Genomic DNA, 16,055 nt, shown 5'->3' with positions numbered 1-16,055 from the left:
ATGCCCTCGGCATATAAATCATGTAGTTATTGCTCCAACCGCTCCCTTACACTAAAAAGTACGCTTCTGAGCATGTGTTTGACCAGTATGGTGTGGTCTTTTACCTTTATCTGGTGAGTAAAACCTTCTGTAGAGTAAACAACGGAAACTTAAAGCAGACAGATACGCAAGGGGTTAGGACAAGATGATACTGCACCTACCACCACAGTGCAACTAATTAAACACAATCAATTCTAAAGGTGCACAGAACCAGAAGTTCAACCCCTTTCAACTTCTAGTGGAGAGAACTCCAAGCATAAGCAAAATCTAATGGTTTAGCACCCTTATTATTAATATTCTCTACAGTTCAGTACATTTCTTTTTGACATTTTATGCACAAAGTACAAATGATTCAAAATCTTCAATAAGTGTTCAAACAATGGTTCTTTTTTGTTCATATTTTTCTTCTTTTAATAATTTCTTAAAACAGTTGCCGTAGCCAACATGTTTCATACTCTCAGACTACTTCAGGACTCCATTTTCAATTCCTCTCTATGTTATGTCTATACAGATATGTATATTATCAATGTCATCGGTTATTTTCGGGAAAGCATGCACTTTGAATGCTTTAGCATTGAGTCCAGGTGAACATATTTCTTTCTGTTAATTACTGTATAATACAATCCGACTTTGTTATTGGTGAGAAGATCTTTTTCTAGTTGCACGCGTCAGTTTTCATAATCTGGAGTTTGTGTGCCCCAGTTTTGCGTCTGCTCGGCATGATGTCCTAAAGATTCAAAAGCATAAACAACGGAAACTTGTTCCTTGGCTCCAGGTCTATGGACCATTTGAAATAAATCTTGGTGAACCCACCCCAGGACTAACAAACCCTTAATGGTAACATACATTTTAAAAAGTTTTTTTCTGCCTTTGAACTCTAGGAGATCTTCGAAGAATCCAGCCAATTGTATTTCTCACCCCTCAAAAGAGACATGTACCCTATTTGCAGGTTCCAAGGTTAGACCAACCCACTTTTCCTCAAACATTTCCTGAGTGATCATGTTTATCCTTGTTCCGGAGTCCACTAGCAAATTTACTTTTTTGTTTCCAATACCAATCTCTACATAGGGATCTACACATGCAGAAGTATCACCTACAATAACAATCTCATCGTTCGCAACCATCACCATTTCTCTCAACTCAAGTATATTTTGGACATTTTCTGCATCGTCATGAACAGGTTCTGACACATTTGCAATGCCAGAGCAATTAGCATAACTTCTGTTCAACTGAGCACTCCCCCCACCACGTTTGCCACTTTAGCAAAATGCCCAATTTTGCCACAATCCCTGCACATCACACTTTATGCAGGACTTTATGCAGGACATGCTTTACTGCCACTGGCATGAGTGGCATTATCACACCTAAAACGATGTTAGCTTGCTTAAAAAATGGCTTGTTTTGCCGTCCGTGAAACAACGTCAGACTTGAACTCGCTGACCCTGACTGCCCCAACAGCGTCATTGGATTTGTTCTCTAATTCTTTCACCAACACTTTGGACAGCTCAATACTCTTCACTGTGTGAATTGTTTCTTCTTGTGATGGTTTACCCGATGACAGTAACTTTTGCTCGCTAGTTTTATTTGGGCACTTACAGATAAATTGATATCTGACCGGTTGTTCTGTGAAACCCTCAAATTGACAATCTGCACTCAATTTCCTGAGTGCTGATACAAAAGCATCCACATCTTCCCCGGACTCCTGTTCTCTTTTTAAAATAACTTATGTCTGATGACAACCAGACTTGCCTGAATATCAAAACCTAACTCCAACTTTTTCACTGTTTCCACATACTCATCAATATCCTCCTCTCCTTGGTCTCTCACCAAAGGTGGTAAATGTTTGAACACTGATCTGCCTTCAAACCCCAGTGAATGGAGTAACAGAAATGTTTTCCTCTCCAGTCTGTACCATGACGCCCCTATTGCTCCAAGATATGTCACAAAAACATTATACCAGTTCTTCCATGCAATAGGTGGATTACCAGGAACTTCCAGGAAAGGTGGTGGTGGTGCTCCAGACTGCATGTTGTATTTTCTTTGCATGACTACTTAATTTATAGTACACAAACCTTTGCCCGGACAATAGACAACCTGCTGACTATAGATATGAACCCATGAACAGCATGACCCTTGAATGACAGTTGTTCTACTCAAAAATTGCTAAATCTTACAGTAAACCATGTTGGTTAGATAGAAACACGGCTTAAGAAAAGCTTTTGCACATACATTGATGTTAATTTGGAGAGCTTTGAGGGTCATTCTCCCCACAGACACTACCTATCACCAGAGATGAATTGAGTGAGAGGTGGTGGCATTGTTATAATGACGGAGTCAGCAAGAAAAGGAAAACCCACTATACCCTCATCAAAATTGAAGCTCATACTTTGGTTCATGACTGGCATGATCAACCGTCCTTGTCACCAAAGTACAAGATATTGTAAGGATAAGCAGTACCCTGTTGCCCCTCACCCTTAAATAAAATACTAAGTCTGTGCTGGTCAGTCTTCTTCAGGATAGTAGCCAAAATATAATCCTTTAAAATAGATGTGGAGGGAGCCTGGAGACGCAAATATTTTCGAGGCATACAGTTTCAATTTGCTCTGAGAAAATATTGATTAGTAAGAGCAAAGGTCTTAGATTCAATTACCCTCCTGGGAACACAGGGACTGAATCAAGTATGGGTGAACCCATACTGATTCTAGCACAGTAGATGTTGGCTCGTTTATTATATGGTACATATAAAGCTGTTTGCCTGCTGGGATTGGCAGTGTAAGATGTAACTGAATGCCGACACCCAGAACAGTGAAAATGGAGCCAAGAAGAGAGAAAACAGCAGTGTGATCTATTGGAGAACAAAGAGTGGGTCTTGTATGCAATAGAGTGACATGTTGTATGGTCCAGTTTCACACCTTATTATAAGCCAACAGTTTTCAGTCCTGCCAACAGAAAAATAAAAGTGGGGTACCGAAGAAGGACAACATTTAGGAGCAATGCACATCATACAATTCTGCTCAATTTCTAAGAGCAAACCACATGTTCTAGATACTGAAATCTGCTCTACAAAATGGAGAGCGTTGAGGTGCAAAACATGAAACATGATAAATACTAACATCTTTGCATACAATTACTAAGACATTCTATTTCAAAATTATGCACAAAGCCAATGCAATAGACTTATTTTTCCAATATTGATCAGAATTGTTAAAAATGTATGAACCTGCAAGTCGTAAAGCTCTATTGCAATGTTCAGCTTCTCAATGGATCACAAAATGAGAATCACGAAAGAACAACCTTGGCCACTCTGAGGTAGTATTCAACAATCTTGTGATGGAAAAGAAATTTCAAACCAACTCTACTGCGGCAGGAAGACACATAGGCCCTGGAAACCAGAGTGAGTATAATGGTATTTGTACATTGTTTAATGCACGAATGCACTGAATGTGTCATGTTTCGCCTGCATGTTGGCCTACTGTCACGTAAAGGACAAGTTTGTAGATACAGCAAGAATGCTTGGCTGGGGTCCTCCAATTCATTTGGCATTTAGATTTTTTTTAATGTCTTTTAGGTGTAAGATGCAGTTTGCGGTAAACGTTACTATCGACATTGAAAGAAATAAAGTGCATATTTTAACAAAAAGATCTATTATCAACAGCTTCATTCATTTTCCTGTTATTTGATTCATGGGCTGCGCTATTTATCACAACACTTAGGGCCTGATTTAGATCTTGGTGGATGGGTTACTCTGTCACAACAGTGATGGATATCCCGTCTACCAAAGTATAAATCAGGCCCTTAGTACTTATAGGATCAGAAATATTTGACATACCTTCCATGATGGCGTAACACAGACCCAGACCCATCCACTATTTAGAGTTACAAGAGTGAGAGCCAGACAGTAGTGCAGTGACCTTGTCTTCTGGTGAGCAAAATACAGATACATCTTTAAAAAAAACACTCCCACTGCCCATTACGAAGTGATAAATGCTTTAATTTTTTTAAATTTGCAAAGAAAGATACATTGTATGAAGTAAGACCTCTAAAATATCTAACACCATCCAATAAGAGAATTCTGAACAAAATAAACAAAACACTGTAACTAAGACACAAATGTTGACATCATAGGCAACAGGGGAGATTATATTGAGAGGACACACTAAAATCTGTGTTGATACCACAACTAGTATGATAGACGATGTATACAACAGTACGGATGAGAAAGTACCTGCTTATGAAGCCAGCCTCTCACAACAACAGGGATATTGGGGTTTCTTTTCACGGAATGATCCCTCTTTCCGAAGCTGTGAACCTTTTCAGGCTTTTGAATCTAAAAAAAAAAAAAAAAATACATTTATGTTTATTGTTGTAGTTCTGAAGAAATAACCCACAATGTAATGGGCATGCATCATAACTAATACATTCTTGGTTGTTTCATTTAATGTTTAAACATATTACATGTTTCTACCAAAGTTTCCAGCATGCAACTAAGGCAGCAGAAAGCACAAACTAGTGTACCAGTGGACTAATGCATCAACCCCACCAGGGATCCGATTTTAATCTCATTGTCACAGGTTTGAATCCCAATGGATCACTCAGCATTTCATACTTCAGAAATCAATAAAATGAGCATGGGTAACAAATCACATCTGTTATCTTGGTATGCCAAGAGACCGAAGATTTGGATGAACATGCGTCTAACAAAACCACAGCTTGATTAAACATTTTTTTGTTCGATAGTGAGATGTGATTTAATGTTTTTATGACCAAAAACGTCCCATCACAAATGGCAGTCTCTAACACCACCATCCAACATTCATCCTCCTATTGCCCGAGCTTTTTTTTTTTTAATTAAAAACCTCTCCTGCTGTGCTTCTCCAGGTATGCCTGCTTATCATAGGATATAACCCTCAGTTTTGTTGCCCACAACTGGTGTATCCTTCAAAAATCGCAGCCATCACCCACATCCATACAAAGCTTGCTTGCCTAATTTTATAACATTGTCCTCAAAAAAATTATTCTCCTCATATTCAAAGCAGACCTTGCTACAACCCAATAGCTCAGTTTCCACAGACCATCCAGATCGATGCTCCCAGCTGTCCCACTGGTCTCTCAAATCTATATGATCTATATGACTATACCAACCCAAGCCCTCACAGGCCTCCTCCTAGTCTGATCCTTTTCCTCTCCCATCAACTGGAAAATGGACCTCCTCTCATTCTATGAATTGAAACCTCCCTTTGTCACTTAATCCCACTGCAACACCTATAATAGATAACAATTTCCACATACACAATGCTAACCCCCCTTCCCTGCCATCCGCTCCCCGCCCGCTATCATGAAGATAACCAATGTTGTTCCTCTACAGAGAGTTGTATAACAATGCAACACATGATAAGTATATGGTAAGGTAAGTAAAACCAATACACACACATATATATATGCATATGTATATATGCATATCTATCTATATATATATATAAATACATATACACACACACACACACACACACACGTATATACACACACACTGTAAAAAACACAAAGGTTAAAGTAATGTTATAGTTAGGTGAATTTGTCAGTGATAACAATAACGTTTTAAACTTTAAAAAAACACAGATATTCACCAGTTATAGTTAGCTAAGCTAACTATAACCTGAATCCCCGTCAAGCACTGCTTATAACCTCATATATTACATCACTCATGACATCATTTAAGACATCATTGATGAGCTCAAATTTCTCTATTCAGTTTTTAGTGAAGAAAGTTGTAGATTTCATTAATTCAGGGCCTAAGGGCAAAATGTCATTCTTTGAGAGACTTGTATTGGAAACAAGAATGTTGATAAAAAAATGAACTCTATTTGTTTTAAAGCCATTGCCCATACAGGATATGTGCACTGTATTATCAGTATAGAGTAAGACTGGAATTGTTTTACTGTCTACATGATGGGTTTCCTGAATCTGCCATCTCAAAGAATCCTCCAACTCATTCACAGAAAAAGGAGGGGTGTCAGAACATGCCTAAGACAATCTCCGCTCACCAGATCAAAGCTATTGGTGCATTATTTCCCAGACCCATATCTACCTTGAGCAGTGAGACTTGTGAGTACTTTATTAAGAAACTCTATGATATCATTATCTACACCCATGCTAGCATGGATGGTCCATAGCTTTGAACTATTTACAAGAGCAAAGGTCGAACTGAGCTCCATGAAGTCTAGATTTGCAGAAACTCCAAGGACAATAAAAATATGCAGATTAAAACATTGCTAAAACAATTCCCCAGAGCCTCTATAACCATACTGAGTTTTGCAGAGAATGCCCTTTTCTTGATCACAGCTGCAAACCCCATTCATGATAACTGCCAGCAACCCTACCAATGGATTTGACCAAACAGATGGGGTCATAGAAGCGTGTGCCCTTTCTTATATATCGGTACAATAACAGACTGGAAGCAGGATGCTGGAAAAACAGGAAAGCTGGTAAAATTAAGAAGGCTACATACTATGATGCCCAAAAACTCAAAGTATGTTTTGTAAATTGTGCTTGGGGACACAATCTGGACCTGGCACTTTGCCTATAGGGCTAATTCTAATTGCTTCTGTAACCCTGTGGGCACTAAAAAAAACATTTGTTTCCATAATGCTAGACCCACAGAATTATTTGCTGAGTGACCTGACCATATATATTTCTGATACGACATACCCCAGAACCTCATCATTGTTATACCCATCAAGAGTAGTACTGCAAAAGGCATTTGAGGGTTTTTTTTTCTTTTCCTATGGTCAAAGTCTACCAAACAATGCAGCTGTCTGGTAGTAAATACATATTGGGGAAATCCTGTAAGCTTCCCTAGGAATGCATTCCGCCCATTGCTTACGATTGGCTTTGGGTTTTTGCAACTCACATTTAATTGCTTTATATTAGCTGGCTTTACTTGTTTTAGGCAGGTGTAGAACATTGTCACACATTGGCAAAGCCAGCAGCTCTAGCACAGGCAAGACCTATTGGCTTTGCCAATGCTTGTTTGCTCTGACTCATGCTTTTTCCCTGGAAGCAGTTTTATGATTTTTAATTATCATTTTGTATGCAGCTCTTCAAATAAAGTAACTTCCTCCTTATCAAAGCGATGATGCCTTTGGGCTCGGAGTAAATTACAGGTAAAAAATTACAGGTAGCAATCAGACCATTTGAATTTCTTAATAGTGCCATCTTTGACCGTGCAACACTAAGTACGTTATGCAAGGTACATCATACACTATTGTTTGAGGAGTGGTATCGGAGTCATCAAGACATTGGACAACATCCTGAAATGTTGCCACCACCAGATTTGCCAGAATAATGTCACGGTCTATCAATTGCCAACGTAGTCAGAGGCCACCATTATTGGTCACCACGAATTTACTAGACAACAATTGTGAGATGTTTGTCTTATTAAGGACACTGAAGTCAAACTGTGAACGAATTAGGATTTCTCTAAGCATTAAAAAATGCAGAGCTGGCACAGATATGTTCCACCAGGTCACCTGACAATTGTGTAACCGATGAAGCTTGAGCTGCCCCTGGCAGTGTATGTGAGAAACAGGGCCAGAGGGAGCCGCAATCGCATTGAAATTCAAAAGATTCCAGTTAGCAGCTAACTCATGTACAGACTCACCTTGAATGTCTAATTTAAACAAGTACACAGTCACCTGTGTTTGAATCGCAATAAGGAATTAGGAAGCCAAGGATAACATCTGACCACTTCTGCATTAAAATCCCCTGACTCAATAATGGAGAGTCCTCCATCACTCACGGACGTGTTATGGGCAAGTGCTTTCCATATGATAATCTTTCATGATCATCATATTCTTTATTTCACACAATACATGATATGAATGAAACAATAAAATGCTGTTCAATACAATCAATTCATAAAACATTCAGTCGAAAACTAGCACATTACAGGTCATAAAAGATCCAATTTTATACAATTTAAAACAACAGACTATGACCGTGGTCTAAAATTATAAAATAGTAGCATTAGGAGACACCAAGTCCATCAGCTGGGCATCCTCTCCTGCCTAGGCGTCCACACATACATCACAATCTGAGAGGCAGCAAATAAAATACTTTGCCTAGTATTTCTTCTGAATATTCTGAACACTGTGCCGACATTCCTGAAGCCCAGGTTATGGCTGTCTGTTAGGACCCACTTCCTTCTGAAGCTTTGGTATAACGGACAAAAGAATACAACATGCTCAGCCGTTTCCACCACCTGAGGGCAAAAGGGGCGGAACCGGTCAGTGTCACAAGAGCACGCTTTCAGTTTGTTTTGAAAGAACGGAATGGCAACATCTCCATGCAAAATGTAATATATAAAGACTAGCGCGGGGGAGGGGGGGTTTGGGGGTGTGTTGGGGGTGTTCGATCTCATCCAGGAAAGCCTCCAAGCAATTATCAACTTTAAACTCCACAAAGGAGACTTTAAGGGAGTCTGGGGGAATATAAAATGAAATAATTACTATGCGGCCAGTTGGCACCTTTAAACTCTGACATAGAAACTGTATTGGCACCTTCAGGGGCTGACCAGAGGTTCTCATACCTGAACAGCGGTGGACTGGCCCTGTGCCCAAACCACGGCATGCTACCAATCCTCAGAGTGCATTGGCCCGGCCTGGACAATAGCGGATGGCAGATCATTTTCCTTTAAATATCTTTTTGGTACTGCAGTACCACAAGTAGGGCCTCATTGGGTACTGTGGTACAGAGTGCTGGTACCACGGTATTGGTGACCAGAAACATATCTTCTTTTAATTTAACTTAAATGAAGGTCTTTTGAGACCCACGCCCACATGGCACTGAGAGTCAGGTTGTGCCCACCATGTCCTCTTATGTGGCCTTTTGAACAAATGTCCAAGACTCGAAGACTGAGGCCGCGAGTCCTGCAATGCCAGCATATTCTTCAGTGTTTCTCCCAGCAAAATAGATCATTCGTGCCATCAATGAAATGACCAATGGGAGGAAACCTCCTCGGCCAAACATAATGGGCTATTTTTTTCGGAAGTCCCGTGGGCCCAACCTTTGAGGCATACCTAACTTTTCCTCGGGTTAACCCCTTCATGGCCAACCCAAACCCTTATTTAAATGCTAATTTCTCACAAACGGCTGAAAGAATTTACACCAAACCACAGAGAGCATGCTTTCTGAGTAAAATTCTAACATAGTGCCAATTTTCATGTAATTCCGTTCAGTCATTTTTTTCAGTATCGGAGAATACTGGTATTTATACTACGCAATCCCAGCTGGGAATCAACAGACACTGTATATGGGAAAATGCAATGATCCACAATCATATACATAAGAAGTACAGGTGAGGCATCATGGTTGAATAGCGTAGAGTAATTAAAATTGTAAAAAGGTATTTCAAAGAACAACAATAGTAACTAAAATAAATCAACTCAAGTACAACATATTCTATTGAGACTGCACTGGACACCAGTGAAGATGTCACACTTGCCCAAGTGGGCCAATGCTGGCCATTTAGATGTTTTGAATGAGCATCAAATTGCAACAAGCCAAATGCCAGCTATTTGAATCAACTGATGTATTTGTAACTAAAATTAACAGAAGTGTAATACATCTATTGTGAATACTAATAACATTAGAGAAGCAACTGTGCCCAAGAATTGAAAATATCAGCTTTTTCTAAGCCTGAACAACTGGAAAAATGCACTTGAATGTCAATGAGTAATATTTCCAAGTAAAGAACGCAACGACATGTCAGACATCTGGAGTCCACACCTGCTGTTACATGACACACATGAAATATTCACTTCCAAACCCCATATTATTTAATATTCGTGTTTATATTATATATTATTACACCTCTCCTGCACATGTACCTCACATTCTGTTCTCATTCCTTTCTGCAACTCTCACTCCTCATTCTATGTCATAAATAGTAGGTGAACTGACAAGTTATAACAGGCACATTTATGTATTCCGGTATACATTTTCTTTTATCATCACTAGGCATTGGGCTAACCGGAACTCCCTTACCATCTTTGTTTTTCTTCACAATACTTTCCCTGTTAAAGTCCAATACAATTTATTAAAACGTTTTACTTCACTGGTGTTCGCGCCATTAAACCTTAAAGCGTGGTTATGGTCTGCACCAGTCCATCAACTATGCCCACAATTCTGCAAGGCGGCATGCTGCAAGCAAGAACATTCATATTAAGGTGATAAGGTGGCAGAAGCTCGGGCACCTTTTTCTCTTTGAAAACTGGTAAATATAGCACCTTGCAACAAATTTTAAAAAGTCAAGTCACAGTTTGCTCAAATAAATTACTGCTGCTCATCCTTTGATGCTGGGCAACTGTGCGAGATGAGCAAGGATAATGTATTCAAATATTGAAGATGGAAATGTGCAGGATAATAATCCCTTTCTCACTTCTTATGTCTTCTGCGGAAAGGCGGAAGGGATGAAGAACTTTCTTGAGGCTAGAGGGCTGCATAAACCACAATCGGCTGTGCATGACAAGGAAAATATAAAAGCATTTCTATCTCAATATTATTCACTTACAGTAAGAGACAATAAATTATCAATGTGTAAGCTCCTGCTTGCACTCGCCATGTGACTAAATGTATCACATATATTACAATGGCACTTTTAATTTTGCTGCACTCTAAGGGGCTCATTATCACAATCACAAAGATGAAAGATTACACATCCAATGCAAATAAGTCCTGCTAAGACAGGAAGTACAATTTGTTGGTACTGTGATAAACTAAGAAATTCTCAGTGACTGCACTTCAAGCTGATTAACCGCTTCCCATGCAGCAAACTTGAAAAAACACAAGCATCTATCTGTGGCTTTTATTATGGACTTACTGCAATCACTGATGTGCAAGGCATTAAGAAACATTTAGCAGTTTGATTCAGATAGTTGTAACCTTTATTAATCTACTCTTGTGTTCAGGAGAGAGAGAGAGAAAGAGGGGGAGCTAGGGGAGAGAGGGGAGGGGAGAGGTGGGGGGAGAGGGGGGGTGAGAGAGAGACCCTTAACACTGAGAAACTCATGATTCCATTCCTATTGCTGTGGCCGTCATCCAGTCCACCAATTATTATGCATGGTTGAGCTTTCTCCTATGAACAACTGTATACTAGGGACCAGATCAGTTTCTAAGATTGAATCAAAGGACACAGAGGGAACCCTTGAATAACATACTAATGTCATTGGCAATGATATAAAACAAGTTAAACAATGTATTTCATGCAACAACCTTTATTTATACATAGATTACACAATCAGAAGTATTCTTAATCAGGGGGAAAATAGAACTACGTTTGAAATTCTAAAAGCTGCAACACCACCCTGTGCATGCCCTAGTCCTACAAGTACGATTCACAAAAACAAAGTACCAAGTGAATAATTACCATTTATTTACGTATCTCTGGACCTTTATACAGCACTAAAATCTTGAGTGGCTACTTGAGAACAATCACCTCAGTTATGACAATCATGCAAGTCAATATTTCAGCCATCCACCCAGGATCTGTTATAGGTAAAAGGACAACATAGTATCACCTAGCTTTCTTTCTGTTAATCATGATTTACATTGACACCCCTCATGATCTAATTTTGCTACCCACCACCTTTAGTCAAGGTAACAGCTGTGGTATCCTCGGAGCTTAGCTATGCCAAGTCACCTCTGCTCTGCTATCCGGAATTACAATTAGGATAGCAGAATCCGTAATACCAGCAAGGACATTTATTATATCAATCCAGTTCTCAATCACGTCAAACAAGACTGCAGAGACCCAAGACAAAGCATGCAAGACCGAAGATTCAGATTTAAGTACATCACCACACCTCTCTGGATTCCAAATAGGTAGGCTTTGGAGACCGAGGCAAGGATGAACACGTGCAAGACAAGAAAAGGATGGCTTGGCTGTATGCACAAGCATAGGCAGACCTTTGACCTGCAAAGTTGATGAACGCCATAGCAGGTTAATTAAAGAGGTGTCAGACTGGCATGGCATGCCTAGCTCCATACTTCTAGGGTGAACACATTTTTAGCATCAAGCAGTGCTTCAGTAAGTGCTGTAAAGGTTTAGACAGCTGACGTTAGAGGTAGGAAGTGGGATAAGTCAATATATCTACAATTAGGATAACAGAAGGACTGGACTGGACCGCAAAGCAGCCTTGGCAATTTTGTTGGACCAGCCTGCCTCTGTGAGGCTGGAAACGCTTGCCTGCTGCTCTTGTTACTGGGGGCCGATATTGCAGCACTTCTGCAAAACCGGCCCCCAGTAACAAAACCTGACCCCACCCTTCCAGGCTCTCGGGAAACATCTGATGCTCGGTACGGCCAGTCTGGCCCGGGATAACAGAGGCTGTTGTACTGCAAACATAGCTCTTAATAAAGTTTGAAAGATTCTAGCATAATCTGCGAGAACATTGCAACAACATGGGAACCTGTAGGTGTGCAGCTCAGCTAAAGCTTCAGAGGGTAAATAAATCACAGAAACTACTACTGTTTACTACATCCTTAACTAACCCCCATTCAACCCATGCGAGTCAAGGCATCTATGTGCTGTGATGCTTCCCTAAAATAAATGTAATCTTTCAACCTCTTTTCAATGACCCTTTCCTTCAATCACACCCTCTATCTGTTGGACTTGGACCTTTCTGTAGGGTCATCCCTAAACATTTTGCATTCCTCCTCCTATTTATGCTGAATTCGTTTTTGCTGGACTTGGGGCTCTGTGCGCATTACCACTGATAAAGTGCTTGTGTTCTCTCCTTAAAACATGGTAGAATTGGCGTATTTAATTTCCTTATACGTCCGTAATTAAGTGCACTACATATGCCCAGGGCCTGTAAATTAAACGTCACCAGTGGGCCTGCAGCACTGATGGTGCCACCAACTTAAGTAGTACTTTAAACATATCTTATGCCTGCCATTGCAGCCTGGGTGTGTGTAGTTTTAAACTGCCAATACGACCTGGCAAAATAAACCTTTTGTCAGGCCCAAATCTTCCTTTTTAATGATTATAAGCCACCCCTAGGGTAGACCCTGGACAGCCCAAGGGCAGGGTGCAGTGTATTTAAAATGTTGGACATGTACTTTTAAGTTGTACATGTCCTGGTAGTGAAAACTTCTTAAATTCATTTTTCACTACAGCAAGGCAGCCTCTCCTATAGGGTAACATTGGAGTTGCCTTATTTCATTTTATAAGTGTAATCTCCAAATGGGAAAAGGTAACCAGGTCGTGTTTGGTGTCTCTAGAATCACAATTTAAAATCCTAATTTAAGGTGATTCAGAAAGTTGGCATTTTCTTGCCTTAGCCATTTGGGGCAACGGGTCACATTACTGGGTGTAGCTGACAATTGGGCTTTGTGTATACCGCCTAGACAGCCACACACACACACAATGAGGAGCGTGTATGTCTGGAAGGGCCATCGCTGGCAGGATGAAAGGGCGAAGCTGGGTCCAGCTCCACTTCCAGTTAAATAGGCTATGTGCTGTCTCCACACAAAAGGCTGCAGCCAGGGCCAGGAAGTCAGCATCTGTGCACTTCAAAGGCATGTCTCTAGAAGCTACTCCTCACTGCACAAGGCACAACTGGGTATAAATACTGTATCTCAGACACCAGCTCTTCAGTACACTTCTGGGCCTTTGACATCACTGCCAGGAAGAAGGACTGCTTGCTGTTGAAAAGACTACCACTGTGCTGGACTGCTAGTCTTAACAGGCTACTTCCCTGCTGTGTTGACCTGCTGCATACTGTACTCCTACATGGGGAGGAAGAGCTGGACCTGAAACCTCATCTTGAACCCAGGATCACAGACTGACTCCAAGGGCTAGTCTGCTGGCCTCCTGATCTGACCCTCAGGGGCATAAAAAACTTCCCAAACAGGTCCTGAAAGCAGCTGCAGCAAGTTCATGACTCCAACTGATGCCTGTAGGTCCTGGACCCTTGGTTTGGCTCACGAGCTCTAAATCAAGCTTTTGGGCTCATCGGGACCACAAATGGCCCGTTTGTACCAAGACCATTCTCAGGGAAAATCAGCGTGAGCCGCCGCCAACCTGTTTCTTTGCATTGCAGCATTGACAGCTCATGGTGGACCGCCACTGCAAAGCACCAGCCTGTCTGCAACTTCCGGCTTGCTCTTTGCGCCACGCCAATAGCCTCCCGCAACGCCCTCCTTACGACCCTCTCCAACACGAACAGGAATCTTGGCACAAAACTTGAGAAGATAAAACTTCAGCTGGACTAATCTGGGACTGTACCCGACCGGCGCTCCATCGCAGTTTTGACTTTGACCTGGTGCAGTGGTACTAGATAGCTGCAGTTGGCGCTTTATGGTTTTAGGCGCTATTTTACACTTCATTCTTTAAAGATTCATAACTTCGTTTCACTGATTGGATTGTTAATTTTGGTCTGGTTTTATTCATTAGATTCAGCTCTATTTTTTCTAACTTATTGTGGGATCCTTTTTGTGTGGTTTTCACTCTGTTACTATTTGAAGTAATGCACAAATACTTTACACATTGCCTCTAAGCTAATCTTGAATGCTCTGTGCCAAGCTACCAAGGGGGTGAGCACAGATTAATTTGGGGTTTGTTTGTGCTTACGCAGTCAAAGATTGTGGTTGCTGCTTGACCAGGGCTCACACCCCAGTCAACCAGTAGCCCAATTTCTGACGCTGCCAAACTGATACCTTTCTCTGCCATTAGAACATTAGATTTCTACAGGTAGGTTTGTGTACAGTAATATAATAATTGCAGTCACCTAGGGACATATGCACAGTTTTATACCATGGGTTTATGTGTGTGGGCAGTATCACTAAGAAGCCTGAAGTGAACTCATTGCTAAAGGTCATTGCTGAAGGTGAGGGGATATTGCCTGGTTGAGCGTAAACAGTGAAAGTGGGCAGAAGAATTGGGGGAAACATAATAAACCAAGAGGTGGTAAAAGTGAGATAAGGCATGCATCCCTTAGTAAACACCAATTAAATCTCAAATGTGATGGAAGAAAAGCCAGATAAAAGATTTGCAATCAGAATGTGAAGCCAATGGAGCTTGCAAACTGCATGTCAGCAAAAAATGCAGCAAGACCTTTGCAAGAGAAAGGGAGAAGAGCGGAGTAGAAATTTTGCTAGAAATGTAAATTCATCTAAGCTGATGACAATACCATGCAAAACAGTTGAACACAATAAAAGGTCATATTAATATCTGGAAGGCATTTTTCAGATGAGGTTCATCATAACACTCCTCCACAGAGAATGTTTCCAAATTCTGGCAAAACATATCCCAATAAATGTAACTGGTTCCGCTTCACTGATGGCAATCGTTGTACTGCAAAACAAATACGCTGTTCAATAAATAAAAATTCATGAAAATAATTTTTAAATACTGGATTGTGCTAGTGGTTGAGTGCTTCAGTTGCATCTGAGCGTAGAACGAAACCTGAGGGTGGGAGCAGCCTCTGGTATAAATAAACTGTCGCCTTGCCACTCGAGGCGGAGTCCAAGTAGACAACCAGTGTATTGGTGCTTTGCTTTTGCACCCTTGTTCCCAGCTCTTGCCTTATCCTATTTCCTGGGGCTGCGCACTCTACATTGGCGATGAGGTGCAGCACCAACCCACACAACCATACCCCCACCTCAAATGGTCGTGGACCCTAACAACAGCGCCGCAGCATTCCAGTGGTCATGTTTTCCTCCCGCTGGTGAGGTGCAGATATTTGGGAGTGGCCATCTGTTGTGACTGCTGCTGCAAGGCCCTAACGTCCTGGAATATCAGCCGAGTGTGGCATGCTGTGCCTAAACATTACCCTATCAGCTCGATGGGCAGAGACCTACTAATGCCACTTGCTGGCACAGAATGTTCACTGCACCATGAGGCCTGGAGTAGAATAACACCCAATGCGATCACACATAAACTCTTCCAGAGTAGGACTAAGCCTCACAGTGGTGTTCCCACATGGGGTACCCTCAACATTCTCACACGTGCCTCACCC

At 41.1% G+C, this 16,055-nt stretch overlaps 1 protein-coding gene across 5 annotated transcripts in view; it reads right to left on the bottom strand.

The window, feature by feature from the left end:
* The window catches only part of PLEKHA7 (pleckstrin homology domain containing A7), a 954,991-nt gene that overhangs the window by 334,021 nt on the left and 604,915 nt on the right, over window positions 1-16,055 (bottom strand). For all 5 annotated transcript variants that reach the window (XM_085648087.1, XM_085648089.1, XM_085648088.1 and 2 more), the window contains one exon: window positions 4,265-4,366. In XM_085648087.1, the coding sequence (XP_085504213.1) occupies window positions 4,265-4,366 (102 nt within the window). The remainder of the gene's footprint in view (window positions 1-4,264; window positions 4,367-16,055) is intronic.

The sequence above is a fragment of the Triturus cristatus genome, chromosome 3_2 (assembly GCF_964204655.1).
Source record: "Triturus cristatus chromosome 3_2, aTriCri1.1, whole genome shotgun sequence".
Lineage (NCBI taxonomy): Eukaryota > Metazoa > Chordata > Amphibia > Caudata > Salamandridae > Triturus > Triturus cristatus.
Note: the sequence above shows the minus strand (reverse complement) of the source record. Positions and strands in the feature narration are given on the sequence as shown.